Genomic DNA, 17,397 nt, shown 5'->3' with positions numbered 1-17,397 from the left:
CCATCTGGCGCCCTGGGGGTTTACCTAGCAAATGTTAATGTACCAAAATCATAACATGTTTGGAAACTGTGGGACAGGAGGGGTCAGAAGTACGTCCCTAAAGACTATGTTTTTAAAGTTCTCTGCTCTGTAGGAAATAAGGCAGGACAATGCCTGAAAAGCAGCTTGTTCTCTCAGAGAGGTTTGTGTGTTCTCGTTCTGAACGTTGTGCCTGGGAGATACTAAATTAAGATGGAGAAGGCTGTGGGGACATCTGTGGGTATTACTGTCACCTCTTTATGATAACGGAGACAGTGAAAAAGAATCAGGCCAAGCTTGGATGGGCAGCTCAACAGGAACCTGATGTTCTACCAGCAGCATTATTGAGTCTGACAGATGCGGAGGGCAGGAAGGTCAGCTTGATACATTGTCAGGGAGTTGTCTTGTTGGGAGTCGCAGGATAAGATGCATCTCTGGGGGTAAGATGTAGCTGTAAATTACTCTCTGGCTTACACATCCTAATTCCTAAAATGTCGATAATATTATCAAAAGTTGCAGTGTGGGCTTACTGTGCTGTGATGGGTAGTGAAGGGAAGGGCCAGCGCTGACCTTGTTTAATATTCAGGGCATGACACAGCCTGGGCATGTGAATAAGATGGGAATCAGCCCCGACCGGAGGACCAGAAGCACGGCCCCTGCTGTGTGACCTCTGTGACCTCCGTGGTTGCTGCTCTCCCCTCCCTTGGGCTTTCAGGCAGCATCTCATCTCTCAAGGTCTCTCCGCACTCCTGTGGCCCTCAGTACCTGACACCCCTCTCTCCTCCTCTGGCACCCCCTGCACGTGCGCTGGCTTGATTCACTTCTCATTTGTGCTGCTGAGCTTCAGGGTAAGGATCTCACTTTACAAATCGCTGTTTTCCCTCCCTCAGGGGACCTCGCACAGCCTTGCACTCATAAGTGCTTGAGAAATATTCTTCCCTTGATGGAGACAGTAAAGGACTCTCACGTATGGCCTTCTACTCGTGCTTCTCATTCCACATGCCACACGAAGCCCAGGATGGAACTTGGGGATGTGTGAGAGAGAAGACATGAAAAAGGGACTGGTCCCTTGAGGAGGGAGTTGATTCTGGCCAGTGGACACCAGACAGAACCAAATCTGGGAAGTCATAACCTATCCCAAGTCACTCGAAACACCCGGCTCTGATTTCAACGGTGATGCGATGCCTGTGGCTCTACGTGGGAACAGCCTCAGGGGCTCTAGGTGCTGGTGGCCCTTAATGGCACTTGAACTACGTGATGGCACCATGAGGGCCGCTGTCGCCCTTGGCTTGTGCGTGGTTCTAGGTGGCACTAGCATCGTGGTGGAGAGTCTAGAGCTCTGCATTTCCATGGGATCAAACCAGCTCTGGCCGGTTCAAACTAGCTGTGAATGATTTAAACTAGACAAAAGTGCTTCTTCAGGGATCAAATAGGCTCGCTGCTTTTAAATCCTGATAAGGCAGATTCAAACAGGTTATGACTGGTTTGCACTGAGTTACCCTTGCACTGACTTGGTTCAGACTAGCCAGGGTAGATCTGATCAAATGGCTCGTTTTAGGTGAAGCAAGCCAGTTCAATCTAGCTTGAACAGGATCAACCGGTTCGAATGCAACGACAGCTAGTTGGAACCACACTGTATCACGGACGTTTTAGTCACTGGTCTCTAACTGTACAAGGAAATACGGTGATATAGCTCTCACATATTATACTGGAAATATAATACTTACAATGTTATCCTTTCTCACCTTTTCAACTTTTCAAAGCTTATCACTTTTTCCTCAAGACGGGCCATTAAGAACAACCAAATTATGTAGCATTTATACATCAGGACTCCAGCATACTTTGGAAATCTTTTTTCCGTTTAGAACTGTTGGCAGGTACGTGTATAAGCACTGCCTGCCACGTCACCTCAATCTCCTCTCCTCTAAGCTCGGGTCGTGAGGTGTGGGGTGAGCACTACGGCCAGCTCAGGCGCCCACATCTGCCCGCCGCCCCCCTCGGAGCACACGGCGCCCCCTCACCTTGATCCTGCTGACTGCTTCCTGGGCCTGCATCATGCGCACGTTTTTGGAGGGGGTTTTGTCTGAGAGAAGCTGGGTGGAGCCCAGGTAATTGGCAGCAAAAATGATTCCATCGATCAAGTCCTCAGGGTCACAAGGTCCAGGAACTGTTAACACACAGAGCCACAGTGGTGAGTGAAGCCACGCTCTACCCCCCCGATCACACCACCTCTCCCCCGCCGCTCACCTCCAGCACAGGTGGGCCAGTTGCAGAGACCCCTGAGCAGGTGCAACCACCTGCGACTCTGGAGCATCTCTCTGGTCTACCTTCACTCAGCCCTCATTTGCAAATAGAAGGAACAAGTTCTTCCTAGAGAAGCTTATTTCGCCCAGTCCATTTATTGTGAGAAACAATGTGAATATTTACTTAAACATGAAACATAAAATTCAGTGATAAAGGATGTTGTTTTGCCTGTTAGACTGCGAGCTCTTTGGGACAAAGAGCTCGTCACAGTCATCTCTGGCTGTCCTGTGTCTAGTCAGTGTCTGTCACCCAGTGGGTATCAATAAATGTTTGCTGGACAGATGGTTAGGTGAGCAGAAGGCCGTCTTATTAGAAAAACTCATTTTACAGCAGTTCCTTTACTCGCCACCCATGCATATCGCCCCCTTCCATCTTATCCATAATGGGGGAAACAAATTTTATAAATCAGAAAAATGAGTATTTGTTGCCAAATGTTTGGATTCCCAAAATAGCCTCTAACCTGAAATCTGCAAGACAGGTGACATTACCCTAAAGCCATGGTCTCATGCTGCTAACCTTGCTGACTCACAGGCTACAATGTTCCCGGCCTGCGTCTACATACGTATCAATTCCAAGGAAAATTGGAATTTTCTGTTCTCATTCACCAGCCTTTTAAATCAAACCTTAGTTTTAAATATTTAAAATGGGGGCATCTGATTCTAACCACAATCACCTGTAAACCCTACTGGAAATTAAAACACGTTTCGGAATAATATATAACTTTACAACAGATGTGCTAAGAAAGGCATTTTAATTCTGCAATGAAAATATACGTATTTTCTTTGGCTTGAATGCCATATTTGGAAAGACTAAAATATACTTTTTAACCCACTGTTAAAACCTCAGCGTCGTAAATTAGATAACTTGAAATGGAAACAATTTGCTTTTTCCTTTTGGAGAGCTAATCTGAAATGGTTTTTATCTTTATCCTTACACATCCAGCTCATCTTGAGCTTAAACAGCTGCTTCCCACGATAAGCTACTTATCAGGGTACAGCCTTAAAGTAATCTATTCATTTTCCTAAAACCAAGTTGGTGGTGGAAAAAAAGAAATTTAACCATGTTTTAGGAAAGGCCTTCACAAAGCGTGTGTGTAGTAATTAAGTCAGGAAACCTGTTCGTTTTCTGATTCTCAGTCTTTCTGAGACTCTGGATAAACACTGAGTGATCCACAGCCACAGCTGCCTCCACCACATACCAGTCACTTACATGCTTCTCAACAGCTACACCCTTCCTACCCTGAAGCTTTTATAGATGCGAGAAGGATGCAGGTCATTTACAATGTACAGCTTTAGGTATACAGCAGGGAAGCGCTGTCAAACTGAAATAATACCTGGACAAGTTTGGATCCACACTCTGCCTTGTAAAAAGTAAGAGATTATCAGTCTTCTCTCAAATTCCAGCGATAGATTTATAATGTTACAGAAACATAATCATTTTTGACAACCCGGTATTGAGGAAAAAAAGGTCTCACTTGGAATAGCAACTTTTAAAAAGCTTCCATTTATTTTGTGAAAATAATGAATGTTAAAAGAAAAACAGGGCTTCCCTGGTGGCGCAGTGGTTGAGAGTCCGCCTGCCGATGCAGGGGACGCGGGTTCGTGCCCCGGTCCGGGAGGATCCCGCATGCCGCGGGGCGGCTGGGCCCATGAGCCATGGCCGCTGAGCCTGCGCGTCCGGAGCCTGTGCTCCGCGATGGGAGAGGCCACAGCGGTGAGAGGCCCGCGTACCGCAAAAAAAAAAAGAAAAACAAAAATGCAACATCTTCTCTATGGAACTTCCTATATCATATATTCATCAGTGGATTTAGCTCTATTTACTGAAAAGGGTCCTTCTTTAACCATAACGAGTATGGATATGCAGATATACTTAAAAGCAATCCAGATAATATTTAAGTGACTGTATAAATATCAGGCAGCCAAGAGGCAGAAATATTGGACCTAAACAAATATATATTTGAGATATGATCTTATGTCAATTATCCTCTGGGGAAACTGACTAAAATCAAATGTCACGGTATTACACTCACAAAAAAACAGCCCGAATTTCCTAAGTTCATTTTAGGCTCAGTGCTAGTGGATTTTTTAAAAGTTAAAAAAAAGAAGTTATAATGGTCCTAAGTCAAAGAATTGCAGGTTTTCCTTTTCAGTGATGCCTTTATGCTGCTCTGTGGGTGAATGAGCACACACGTTATATCTTCACACTCATGTTAATGCCGAGCTTGAAAATCTCTAGGCCTAGAGGAATGGATATGAAGAATAGTTTTGACTATTCTGAAACAGTCAACTTCTGAAAACCCCCCAAGGTACTCTTGTGGAGTTTTGGAGCTTTGCAAAGATGGTGGAAATAATTTCCAAGTTACTCAAGAAAGAAACCTGAGTAACAACCAAACCTATGAGCTTGTCCTGGGCTTCAGGCCCAAGGGTTCAGGTAGGTTTATGAATCCAGGTAATTCATTCTTGGGCAGTGGAACACATCAACGGTTCATGCACAGGATCCAACGCCCAGACACGATGTCTGGGCATCCTCTGGCCCCCAGAAAATCCTCCTTCAAGGGAATGACAATCTACCCTGCCCCCCAAATCATCTGCTGTCCTCCCTGGTAGAGGATCAGTAGCACGCTCCAGTTGTGTGGCCTGACCTCAAGCTGGGATGTCTAGCCTGGATTGAGTTGTGGCCCCACCAGGCTTGTTGACAGGATACATTTGTGCAGTGAACAACCTGCACAACCATGTGTGGCAGTACTGCATCAGATTTTTTTTTTTAGGTTAATAAATTGTAATTTTATTATAAATGAATTGAGAAGTCAGAGGAGGGTGTTAGACAAACATTTACATAATTTGTTTAGCATTAAAAAACTACTTTGGAGGGTTCTAAGAAGATGGTAGTAGTAGCATAGTTTTTTATTCTCTCTTAATCACCACCTAAAACAAAGAAACTAGATAGGGAAACCAAAGACCACTGGAATATATTTACAACAAAACTAGGTGACAAGATATTGCCAGGAACACCAAACTACAAGCAAATTGCCAGAATCCATAGGACCTGCATAATATCAATATTTGTGTGGCAGAAAACAAAGGTACTGCATCGGATATTGATTACAGGGAGAATGGTGGAGTCAGACTTCTGGTTCCCAGCCTGTCTCTGCTACTTAACTGTGGGATCTTGGGAAGGTTGCTCATACCCCGCATGCCTCAGTTCTCTCGTGCATAACATGGGGATAATGATAAAACCCACTTCACAAGATCAACGTGAGGATTCAATTAGTTATTACATAGAAAGTGCTTAGAACAGTACCTGGCAGACAGTAAGAAAGAGCTTGATAAATGTTACTATCATTAGTAACATTTATCATTAGTAACATAGCTAGTAACATGAGCTACTAGCTCATCCAAGCAAGAGACGGGAATTACTGGGAAGGTCTTTTTATTTATTTTTTAAATGAAGAGCAAAATTCTCCCTTAGTTAAACATCATTCCCATTTGAATGGGCCTTGATGGATGCAAGAGGTATATTGGACTAGAGATAAGGAGACTTGGGTTTTGGATCCAATATGGCCAGTTCTAGGCTGGGCAAAGCCCCCAGCCTCAGAGTCTCCTGGACAGAAACAGCAAAGGCAGGGAGGAGGGTCTTTGAGAGGTTCATGGCTACTGCTGTTTTAGTCTAAGATTCTAAGACTTAAGACTGAGAATAGGTGACTTTGTGGTCTCTTTTCCCCACTATCGTCTTACAGCCCAGGGCTTCCAATACCCAAAATGCTAGAAGATTCATGAATGACTCAGTGTTCAATATTTCCTTCTCAGCTCTTACCTTCGACGTAGGTTGGGAATGAAGCCAAGCTTTTTCTTGACTGCAATTAAGACAAAGAGGTTTCAAAAAGGGCAAAGCATGATGAAAAATGCATTAACACAGCCATCTGTGCAACAGGAAAAATAAATACATCACCAATGACAGATATTAACCAGTTGTCAACCATTTTTGGCTACAAAAAGTGAAGTGTGAATAAACATATGCATTTATTATTAAAGGTTACCCAAAGCCCAGAACCACCCATTCATATTTTAGATAATCTAAAAATCCTACATTCTGCAATCAGAGTGATGTCTGTCATCTTAAAAAATAACCCATGGACCAAAATTCATAATCATTAATAGCAATAAGAAGGACTCAATTTGTATTCTTAAGAATTTGGGTGTCTAAGTGAGAAACTGCTGATTAGTAAAGGCACCAATGAAATGATTATATGCTAAAATTAAGAATTCCCTTTGAGAATTTTATTCCACTTTATGTCTTTGCTGCACTGATCTCTAACTGTGCTAAAAATGATTGCTACAGTTTTTATCTCTTCCTTTCATCCCTTACTGATGTATTTTAGTGTAAAAAAATCTATTACATAAGTTATTATTGTGTTACCTTAAAATAAGAACCCAATAAACAAAGAGGTAATTTAAAAACCCTGGAATTTCTTATACTAAGTAAAACCTCATAGCAAAGGTCAGTCTCCCAAAGCATCCTTGGAAGTGGATGTAATCAGCTAGAAACCTTCTAGAACCTGATTGGATGGCAGTTTAAATGCTAGCTCTCAGAGGAGCAGTACTTACCAGTTGGTTCGTTTCACAAGCAAATGTCCTAGAGTTAACTCTCAGTGGAATAAGAATAGGTAATTCATTCCTGCTCTAACCAGTGACAGAATTTGCAGCTGGTATGTCTAGGGCAGGGTGATGAGAGCATTACAGGAGAGTGGAGAGCTAACGTAAAAGACAAGAGTCCCTAAAATGGGCAAAATCAGGGTTTGCATGGCCAAGGGTTACCTTCAAAAAACCTAAAGATTTTCATTGCCAAGAATCTACCAGGTGTTAGGTGATCATTTCAGAACAAGACTACCTAGTACAACATAGCTACTCAGTAGGTTGACTTGAATTGATGGTATACTCTGAGGTGCCTAGTGGACTCGAAGACTGAAGGCCCCTAGATGATGGCTGGTATATCATGGGAAACAACTCCATATCATAGTACTTTATACAGTGCTCTTCACTTGGAAGATGGGAATGGCTAAGGAATGATTAATTAGTTAATATTTGCACAACATTCTAAAAAATATTAGTGTTAATTGTTATGTGAAAAATTGGAGGCAGTCGAAGAAACCATTTTAAGACTCTAAACTCAATCCAGGACAATGACAAGAATTCAACACTAATCACACAATACACAATGCAGATCAATCTCAGTAAACCTGCTGCAGACGTGCTCACTGGGATGAAACGGTTCCTCACACCAAAGAGGGTGGGTTTCTGGTTTCAGAAAGGATCACCTTTAAAGAAACTAAGGACACAAGATCACCAGGAATGAAAAGTTACTGGCTGCTAATGTATTTATGGAAAGAGGCACACCTACTGAAAGCCAAGATTATGTGGATAGGAGAAAAGAGGACTCCAATTTCAATGGTGCTTCACCTTAATTTTACTTTCCATTTACTCAAGTGAGACGATAGGCCCAGCTGAGTGCCTGTTGGCTTAAACTCTGTTGCTTTAAGGAAAAAAATCCGTAACTTCATGGTATGCAGATGAAAGCTAGCTTCTTCATAAGAGCCAAAGACTTTTAGATTATTATTCCCCAACCATTTCCCTGTCCTTGCCCTCAGCATCTAGGTAGGGGCAATGAGGGCTTTACTTCATCTAATCAAAATGGTTTAGCCTCCAGGTACAACCAAGAAGCCAATTTATATTTATATTTTCTTGGGCTATTAGATTTAGATTTTAGCAGATGCTACAAAAGAATTGCTTTAGTCTATGGCTCTAAAAGCTGCTGTTTTACTTAGAGTCACAACGGAGGGCATTTGGTACATTCACTTATTCTCTATTCATGAACTCATGACTGGCTTTCTTTAATCTCTGGGGTAGTCAATTTTTCTTTAAAGAGTTTTGTGAAACGAAAGAGTCTCTAATCTCTAATTATTGCACACAAAGAGGATTTTCATCGTTATTTCTAAAGATATGCAGAAACGTGTGCCAAATTGAGAAACTTGCTTATTATATCTGATGAATAATCAAACGCTGAATATTCAGATGTCTGATCAGCCCTGTGTTTTCCCACATGTGGACAGAGATGAACATTAGTTGATCCTTAACATTCAAGAATTAATAAAGCCACATTCAAGAACTTAAAGGCCAAATCTTTGGGATGTTCCAGGAGGTCACATAAACCATGTGTAGAGCCCAGAGGCTTGAAAACTGCAATAATAACATACAAGCTACCCTGTCCATTCAGTGTGTGACCTGCAAGTACTCTTCATCGCAGGGATAGCAGATTCTGGTGTTAAGAGCCTGGGCTCTCTGGAGCTCTGGATTCAAAACTTGGCCCTACCACATGTGAGATCTGAGACCTCAGGTAAGTTACTTAACCTCTCAGCTTCCTCCACGAACAAATGAGGACATTAATTCCTACCTCGCAGAAGTATTTTAAGGACTGAATGAGATACTATGTGACTTGCTTGGCCTGGTGCCTGAATGCCATAAATGCTCAAGAAATGGTAACTCTCATTACTGTTATTATCACTGTGGCTTTTCTTCTTGCCATTTGTTCTTACCTATTCGTGTGCTATGAATAAAGTACAAGGTGACGTTGTAGGATGCAGGGCCAGCAGAAACCGTAAGCCCATTACTCCTGTTCCTGTGGCCTGATGAAGACCAGAGAAGGACAAAGCATATTTCAAATCTAAATTCTAATGTTGGTGCCGTTTCAGAGAAGGTCTACTCATGTTTTTTGGTTTAATATGAATAGATTAATGAAAAAAATACTTCTCCCCTGCATGAATATTTAATGGCAAACGTATGTGAATTCAATGATATTTTAAGGGTAAATTTTAACTAAGACTCCTTTTAGAAGCGATCTGCCACTCAGGTTAAAATGGAGGTCACTTTCTTCCATTGAATTTAATGGAAAATTATTAGCAAAAGGAAGGAAAAATGAGACAGTCATTCAATATGTGGTTTAGCTCTTTAACGCCTGTCCTCAGTGTTGATTAGGCAGCATCTATATTTAGAATGAGCTGAGCCCACACACAGATGATGGTGCAGGCCAGTGTTTACCTGTTGCTAGTTCATAAGTAGGTGAGGGTAGCAGTTAGTCAGGTGTCAAAAGACAACAGGTGCTGGAGAGAGCAATGGCTCCCTCTCAGGGGAAAAACACCTGCCCGTTTCTAGCCCCAGAACCCTTAGTGGGAGCAAAGCAGCATCTTCTCTCTTCAATATTCTCTGCCAGTGCTCAGCATGGCCTCCATCAGTAGGGTGACCATACGATTTGCTGTCCAAAGAGACACTTTAAGGCTGCACTGTCCAGCAGCCCCTAGCCACACACAGCTGTTTAAGTTAATTTAAATGGAATAAAATGCAAAATTCATTTCCTCAGTGCCACTAGCCACACCTCAAGGGCTTGCTAGGCACACGTCGTAGTGTCTACCATATGGGACAGTCCAGAAGTAAAACATTCCCTGCATCACAGAAAGTTCTCCTGGACAGCACTGCTGCTTTCAAACGTGAGACGGGGTGCTCACCAGGTGTACTGCTTGGACAACAGGTGTGAACCGGGACCACCCCAGGTAAGCCAGGACAAGCAGTCATCCTGTTGTCATGAAAGATATTTCACTTGGGCCTGAAATAAATTAGTATTTAAGAAACCAGCCCATTTCCCAAACCACAGAGCAACTGTAATGCCGTGGCACTGAGGCTCATAACAGCTCCAGGAAGGATGCTGCTAAACAGAGCTTTTGATGTCCCACGTCCAAGAGAACCTTCTGCCATCATGGCAATGTTCAGTAATCTCTGCTTCCAGTACAATAGCCACTAGTCGCGTGTGGCTGCCAAGCCCTTGAAATGTGGCTAGTGTGCCTGAGGAGGTGACGTTTTCATTTTGTTTATGAATTAAAATAGACACCTGTGGCTAGCGGCTGTCAAATTGGATGGCACGGCTTTATCACCGAATTCCACGCTGGAGAGATCAGAATTTTTCTCCGCAGGGTAATCTGGGTCAGCAGCTCTGTGGGAGGCTGGAGAAAGCATAAACCAGAAACGGAATAAGACATAACGGGCTGATGGCTTTTGAAACAAAATGGTACCCTACCTCTTTATTTGTGGAGGCTTCCGTGGGGTCACTGGGATGAAGGGGTGTGCTCGAAGACTCTGCACCCAGGGGTGAGGAACTGCCAGGAGACGGGGACTGGAACACAGACAGCAGAGGAAATCACAGTGAGCATCACAGAGTGAGGGACTGGGTGAACCGCCCAGCCCTGGGGGACACAGAGGTGCACATATCTGAAGCACATTTCAGCAGTGAGAAAACTTTCTTGGAAAGGAACTGCCAAATGTACATAGAAGGCTTGGATTTGTCGAGCTTTCGTTAGATTCCTGCCCTGTTTCCAAAGGAGCCCTTACAGTTCAGCCTCACCCGGCCCCCCACCTTAGGCCAAGGGTTCAAGCATTGTGAAAGCTGAATATCAAACTTAAAGCCCTAGATGAGTAAAGCTAATAGTGATACTCAAATGTTTCCGTTTTTAAAACATTTTTCTTACTGAGGGAAACAAAAGACTTTGGGTGCTAAATGTCTTATAAAATCACCTGCCCAAGATTACCTGAAAGGAAAGGGAAAAATTAAAACATGAATTTTTAAAGAGGCAGCTGGGACTGATTCTGATGACTGGAAACCACACCCCCTGTGAAATATTCTGTCTGATATAATCCAGAGGCCACTGAAAACACAGAGATATTTCGGCATCCAAAAAACATTACCTTGATACTCTTAGAAGAGTTAAAAAATTCTTTGTTAAATGGTATGTTTAAAAATAAGGCACAGAAAAGGTTTGGAAAGCATAGTCCCCAACCTGGTGATGGGCTCAGGCTCCCTGTGCAGGTCCTGCTTGAATGGATTTGAAGCTCCAGGCCAGCGCCCTTTAAGCCCTGCTGACTGAATGACCAAAGAAAGAAAACAAGCACAGGGATGGGAATAGTGCAGGCGCTGAAAACCCTCCCCAGCTGATTCCCAAACAATTCTGCATGCTCCTGAAATCTGGGGGGATGAAGAGAACCTTCAGGTGGGCCACAGGGATGCTTACGAATTCTGTAGCCATGGTCCTCTGAGAGGAAGAACATGCAGCTTCACAGTCTGTTGGTGATGTTTGATAGAAGGCATAAAACCGAACCCAGTCAAGGACCTATTCTCTGAGGAAGCGTGGGGCTGTGAGTGAGGAGAGGTATGTTCTGGGTAAAGAAAGCAAAATCACACGAGCAATAGCTAGAACCTGCTTCTGACCTCTGGAGACTGAACCTCACGGGGAAGCGGAGGCACAGAGACATCAGTAATACACCTCTGTGTGGGAAGGGAGAATGTCCCACAGAGCAATGGTGCTCAGGAAGGGAGGGGGCACGTTCACATACAAGGGGGGCCCCAGCAAGCACTGTGTGAAATCATAAAAACAATAAATCCTTTCCAAAGAGTCTTAATGACAGGAAACACCAAATGAACTGAATGAAGCATGATATGGTGAAATGCAGTATTACGCACACAGATGTGGTACCATCCCAGTCTATTGCTGTGAAGCCTGGATTTGTTTCCCATGAGCTGATATACCTGATCCTGAGCAGGGAGGTGAGGACCAATGAGTCTCTTCAACAGTCACATGCAGAAATCAGCTGCTCCGCAGTTAAGTCAAGAGGATGAGCATTAGGGTAACATCAGACACGAAGTACCCAAGCCCCACGGTCCCTGGACACAAGAAAGGTGCCCCGTGTGCCTTTAAAAAGAACACACAGAATTTTTCATTCGGCACCCAAGAGAGTTGGTGGGGACTTGCTGAGTTAGCTCTGTGTCTGGCCTACTCAAAATTAATGTAGTCAAGTTTTCATGATAATTTAATGCCTTTAAATTTTCCCAGTTTTTCAAACTTGAAGAGCTTCCTTGGACATTTATGTCTATTTTTCCCCAAGTAATTTTCTCTGTCACAAAAATTTTAAAGGTCTAGTCCCTGGGGAAGCTAGAGCAGCTGCTTTTTCTTTAATTGCTTGGTTTGAGAGCCATGTATATCACCTTCGTTGAAAAAATAAATGCTCCCAAAGTATCCCACAGTGCCTATTTCTCTAATTATTTTCTGTTGCAAATCTTCTGAAAATGGAGTCTTTGCAATGTTGTGAGCACCAGGTCATCGCCAGATGATGTGAGAAGACAGATTATCTGGAGAGCAGGCTGGGATGCAGAAGAGGCAGGTCAGACCCCACAGTAAGGCTCGATGACCAGTCCCAGGCGTCCACCATGGGACACTGGAGAAGAGGCACAAATGTGACTTTGGTGGGCACTGCTCTTACCGAGGTTCTCAGGGGACCCACACCAGCCTTTATCAGGCGGCGCTTCCCCTCAGACACTCATGCCCCAGCCTTCTGCATGCAAATGAGGCCCCTTGTGCTTCCTTCTGTTTGCATGTGCCGTTACTGACCTCCACCTAGAGAGTTCTCCCTCATTCTCTCCTTCGAAAGCACTCATCTTGCTGAAGCTTTCTCAGACTCTATTCAAGGTATCATTCTCCCCTGATGGCATGTTTCGGGTTTTGTAATTATCTGTTTATGTGTCTGCCTCCCCTCTCCCAAGAACTTTCCAGAGGGCTCTTGTCTTATTCATCTTTATAATCCAAGTTCCTAGCCTTGTGTCTTATAAACAGTAGACACCCAGTAAACATTTACTGAATAACTGATGTCAGTGGGGTGTCCAGCCTTACCATGTTTTCCAACTCGCACAGAAAGCAGTCAACCACTACTCTTGCATTTTTTTAGTGATCAGTGGTAAGCCTCTTTCTGATATAAGACCTCTACGCTGTTATGTGTAGAATGTTACATCTGCATTTTGAACTAGAGAAGTGGCCTTTGCCTGTGAAGACTCAGACCTTAGCTCCAGCTAAGCTCCTTTAAAGCAAAAACTGTCCCCAAACAAGAGAGTACCCTACCTGGTGGAAGCCCACTACCCACCACACCATTGCTGACAAAGTCAAGGTGGACAAACATCTTCAGAGAAGACACAGGCTCCATGGAGCCCAAATAAGGGTGTTAACATCAATTCAACTTCTGCCTTGTTATATGCTCAAGAGTGGAGAGAAAACCAGAAATTGGATAATACTTTTTATATTTCAAAGATGTACTGGAGGCAAAATTTAACCAACAAAATGATGCAAAAAATAAAAACTATCATTACATATTTCTGTCTGGAGTCTCATGCCTTCTGGGTTACTGAACAGATATTCAGTTTTAGGCAAATGAGACCAAGGGTGGGAAGCAAATGTGGGCTTGGAAATTCACAAAGGTAAGTGCCACACAGGGTGTCTCTAGGGAGGTAGTGTTCAAAGATGACTCAACAATTCCCTGTGTTGGTAATTACAGGAGGTCTCCTTAAGCTCAACAATATGTCTTCTGCAAATTATGTTCCAGCAGATTTCCCACAGCTCTGGGGTTCCACAAAGCAGAGCTGTCAGTCTTAAGACTTAGGCTCTTCAATGCCAGGACAAGAGATGGACAGTCCCGATCTTACGCCTAAGGATGCAATAGCATCCCAAGGGAAAGCCAATCATTCATTTTCATTCCAACTGGACATCTCCTTGGGGCAAACTAACGGCTGGTGGTAGAGGTGAGAGACAAACAGTTCCTGGAATTTTCAGGCTATGCACGAAGGGGAAAAAAACAGTGCACAAATAATTACTATTAATTTATTCCTGCAACAGACATTTCAGTGCCTCCTTGTGTTCCTAGCACTGGGCCAGGGAAACAAAGAGGAAAACGATGTTGTGGTTCTGTCCCCCACTCCTTTCCAGGTAGTGGGAGGAGACACGTAAAGTCAGCGTCGTGCCAGGTGGCTAGGATATGAATCCATACATAAAGACACAGGGTTGGGAGGGTGTCTCTCTGCAGAAGGGGAGGGGTGTCTATCAGCAATGCTATATTGGGAAGGAATTGCTTCAGTTGAATCCTGAAAACGGGATGGTATTCATGCAGCAGGATGGGATGGGATAGGGAAGACGTGGAAGGTACTAGAAACAGAGGCAGGGAGGGAAGCACAGCTCTGCAGGGAAGGGAGAGAGGAGCTGAAGGGCAGGGACGAGTCACCGGAGCCCCACTTGGTGACAAACTGCCTACTCTCTGCCCAGAGGGTATTTTCTTTGTGAGCCACTGGCCTACTGTCCTCATGGAAGAAGCACAATGTAGGCACTTTAATAACTATTTCCTGAATTAAGGTGGAAAATCTAGAGGGTTGAGGGGTTTGCTCTTCCCTTTCCCTTAATCCTCTTTCATCCTTGGACATCAGCATGAAGAGAAGATTACCACCCAGAAAAGCTGACAGGATGGTAATAGGAACACCCCAAAACCATGGGTAAAGGGCCCCTGGCTCTTTCCAAATGGGCAGCGTTCTTTTCAGAAAGGCCTAAGGACTGAGGCAGGACTGAGAGTAAAGCTGTGATCTGGAGACGTGTACAGGGATCTTGAAAGACTTTTGGAGGAATTCCAGTCAAAAGACACAAAAAAGTGAGTCTGACCTGGGCCATTCACTCATTTATTTAACATGAAGTACAGACAGTGTCTGGGGAGCCCAAATCCCTGACTGTGACCAAGAAGCTCCTGATCTAGCAGGGCAGACAGACCCACAAGCAAATGCAGTGTGTCCTCCGTAGCAATGTCTCTGAGTCCCTGAGAAAAATAAAAGTCACCATGACATAAAAACAGCCACTATGGAGCTGACTACTTGCAAGGTTACTGTCCACCTTAACAGCCTCCCTCCAAAACACTAGCATCTACCTGGTCCATGTCTTTGTCAGCTGGTCTCTGTTGACTATTGGGGCCATCTGGCATTTCTAGGCAAAATCAAAACAAAACAGCAACTGCACTGCAGAGTAGAAGTGCAAATACTGCAAAAATAAATAAAGAAAAAGCAGACTCTCAGAAAGCTGAAGGTGGCAAAGTTGGAGAACTGCTCAGACCCACTATGGACCATTGAAAAGTTGGTGGAGTTACACCAGTTAACAAGAGAAAAATGGAAGGATGACAATGTTAGAGGTGCTTTAAAAGAGCATGATCTGAACATCTGATAATAAAGAGAGGTCCCTGGCAAAACAGTCTTTAAATATTTCTGCTGAAATCGTCCTCTTTATGATTGAAAGGACTGTTTCTGATCATGCTGTGCAAGTCATGTGTGAATTGAAGGCAGTTCTTCTATTGTACGATTCAATGACTTTTTTTGAGAAAAATTACAACTCCCCAAGTCAATACTTCTCTTCTAAGCTCATACAACTCAATGACAAAAAAACAAACAACCCAACTGAAAAATGGGCAGATCCAAATAGACATTTCTCCAAAGAAGACATACAGATGGCCAAGAGGCACATGAAAAGATGCTCATCATCGCTAATTATTAGAGAAATGCAAATCAGAACTACTGTGAGGTACCACCATCATTAAAAACTCTACAAATAACAAATGCTGAAGAGGGCGTGGAGAAAAGGGAACCCTCCTACACTGTTTGTGGGAATGTAAATTGGTGCAGTCACCATGGAAAACAGTATGGAGGTTCCTTAAAAAAATAAAAATAGAGTTACCATATGATCCAGCAATCCCACTCCTGGGCATATATCCAGACAAAACTATAATTCAAAAAGATACATGCACCCCTATGTTCATAGCAGCAATATTCACCATAGCCAAGACATGGAAACAACCTGAATGTCCACTGACAGATAAATGGCTAAAGAAGATGTGGTACATATATGTGGTATGTACCATACAATTCCATGTATATGGAATACTACTCAGCCACAAAAAAGAATGAAATAATGCCATTTGCAGTAACATGGATGGACCTAGAGATGATCATGCTAAGTGAAGTAAGTCAGAAAGATAAAGATAAATATCATATGATATCACATATGCGGAATGGAAAATATGACACAAGTGAACTTATCTACAAAACAGAAACAGACTTACCGACATAGAAAACAGATTTGTGGTTGCCGAAAGGGAGAGAGAGGGAGGGAGAGATGGACTGGGAGTTTGGGATTAGCAGATGCAAACTATTATATATAGGATGGACAAACAACAAGGTCCGACTGGGATCAGGGACAGGGAACCTATATACTCAATATCCTGTAATAAACCATAATGGAAGAGAATATGAAAAAGAATATATATGCATAAAAATCACTTTTCAGTGCAGCAGAAATTAACAGAACATTGTAAATCAACTATACTTCAATAAAATAAATGAAAAAATACTTCTTCTCTAAGAATTCACATATAGATGAAATTATAACCAACATGTTGTTAGTCAAAAGATAAACTAAGCTTATGTTTGTAAGTTTTTAGTACTGTCTTTCAAGGTAAAGTTCTAATCAAATCCCTTTCTCTCCATTCTTACTTGAAACTTTGGTCTTTGTTGTAAGTGAATTAATTTTAAGTAGGCCTTTGAAGGTACACTTAACATAGGGATCCTTGGGACACCCCTCCCTCTCCTCTGGTGGTTAAAATGTGACATGACAGCTGCCATAAGAGTCAAGAGCAGGAGGGAGGAGAGACCATCTGGGTCAAAGAAGGCTTCCAGTGGAGGAGACACAGCCTTTCCTGCCACAGTGTCTGGTACTTGGAAGGCCCTGAACAAAGCCTGTTGGTTGGCAGAAGTAAAAAAAAAGAAAAAAAAAGGGCTTCCCTGGTGGCGCAGTGGTGGAGAGTCTGCCTGCCGATGCAGGGGACACGGGTTCGTGTCCCGGTCCGGGAAGATCCCACATGCCGCGGAGCAGCCGGGCCCGTGAGCCACGGCCGCTGAGCCTGCACGTCCATAGCCTGTGCTCCGCAACAGGAGAGGCCACAACAGTGAGAGGCCCGCGTACCGCAAAAAAAAAAAAAAAAAAATCAATTCCTAAGACACTGTGTCTAGTCTTCAAAGCCATCATGACCTGGCTTTCCAATATTAGGGTCTATTTCCAAAAGTATAGGTGATTACAGGGAACACAAGTTAACATTTCTCCTTTGAAAAAGATTGGCGTTTTATTTTGTATTG

General features: G+C 43.3%; 1 protein-coding gene across 6 annotated transcripts in view; it reads right to left on the bottom strand.

The window, feature by feature from the left end:
• APBA1 (amyloid beta precursor protein binding family A member 1) overlaps positions 1-17,397 on the bottom strand; it is a 240,876-nt gene that overhangs the window by 31,252 nt on the left and 192,227 nt on the right. For all 6 annotated transcript variants that reach the window (XM_060300863.1, XM_060300861.1, XM_060300862.1 and 3 more), the window contains 3 exons: positions 10,444-10,539; positions 6,136-6,175; positions 2,040-2,185 (listed from right to left, as the gene is read on the bottom strand). In XM_060300863.1, coding sequence (XP_060156846.1) covers positions 2,040-2,185; positions 6,136-6,175; positions 10,444-10,539 — 282 coding nt within the window. The remainder of the gene's footprint in view (positions 1-2,039; positions 2,186-6,135; positions 6,176-10,443; positions 10,540-17,397) is intronic.

This window comes from Globicephala melas, chromosome 6, assembly GCF_963455315.2.
Source record: "Globicephala melas chromosome 6, mGloMel1.2, whole genome shotgun sequence".
In the NCBI taxonomy this organism is placed as follows: Eukaryota; Metazoa; Chordata; class Mammalia; order Artiodactyla; family Delphinidae; genus Globicephala; species Globicephala melas.
Note: the sequence above shows the minus strand (reverse complement) of the source record. Positions and strands in the feature narration are given on the sequence as shown.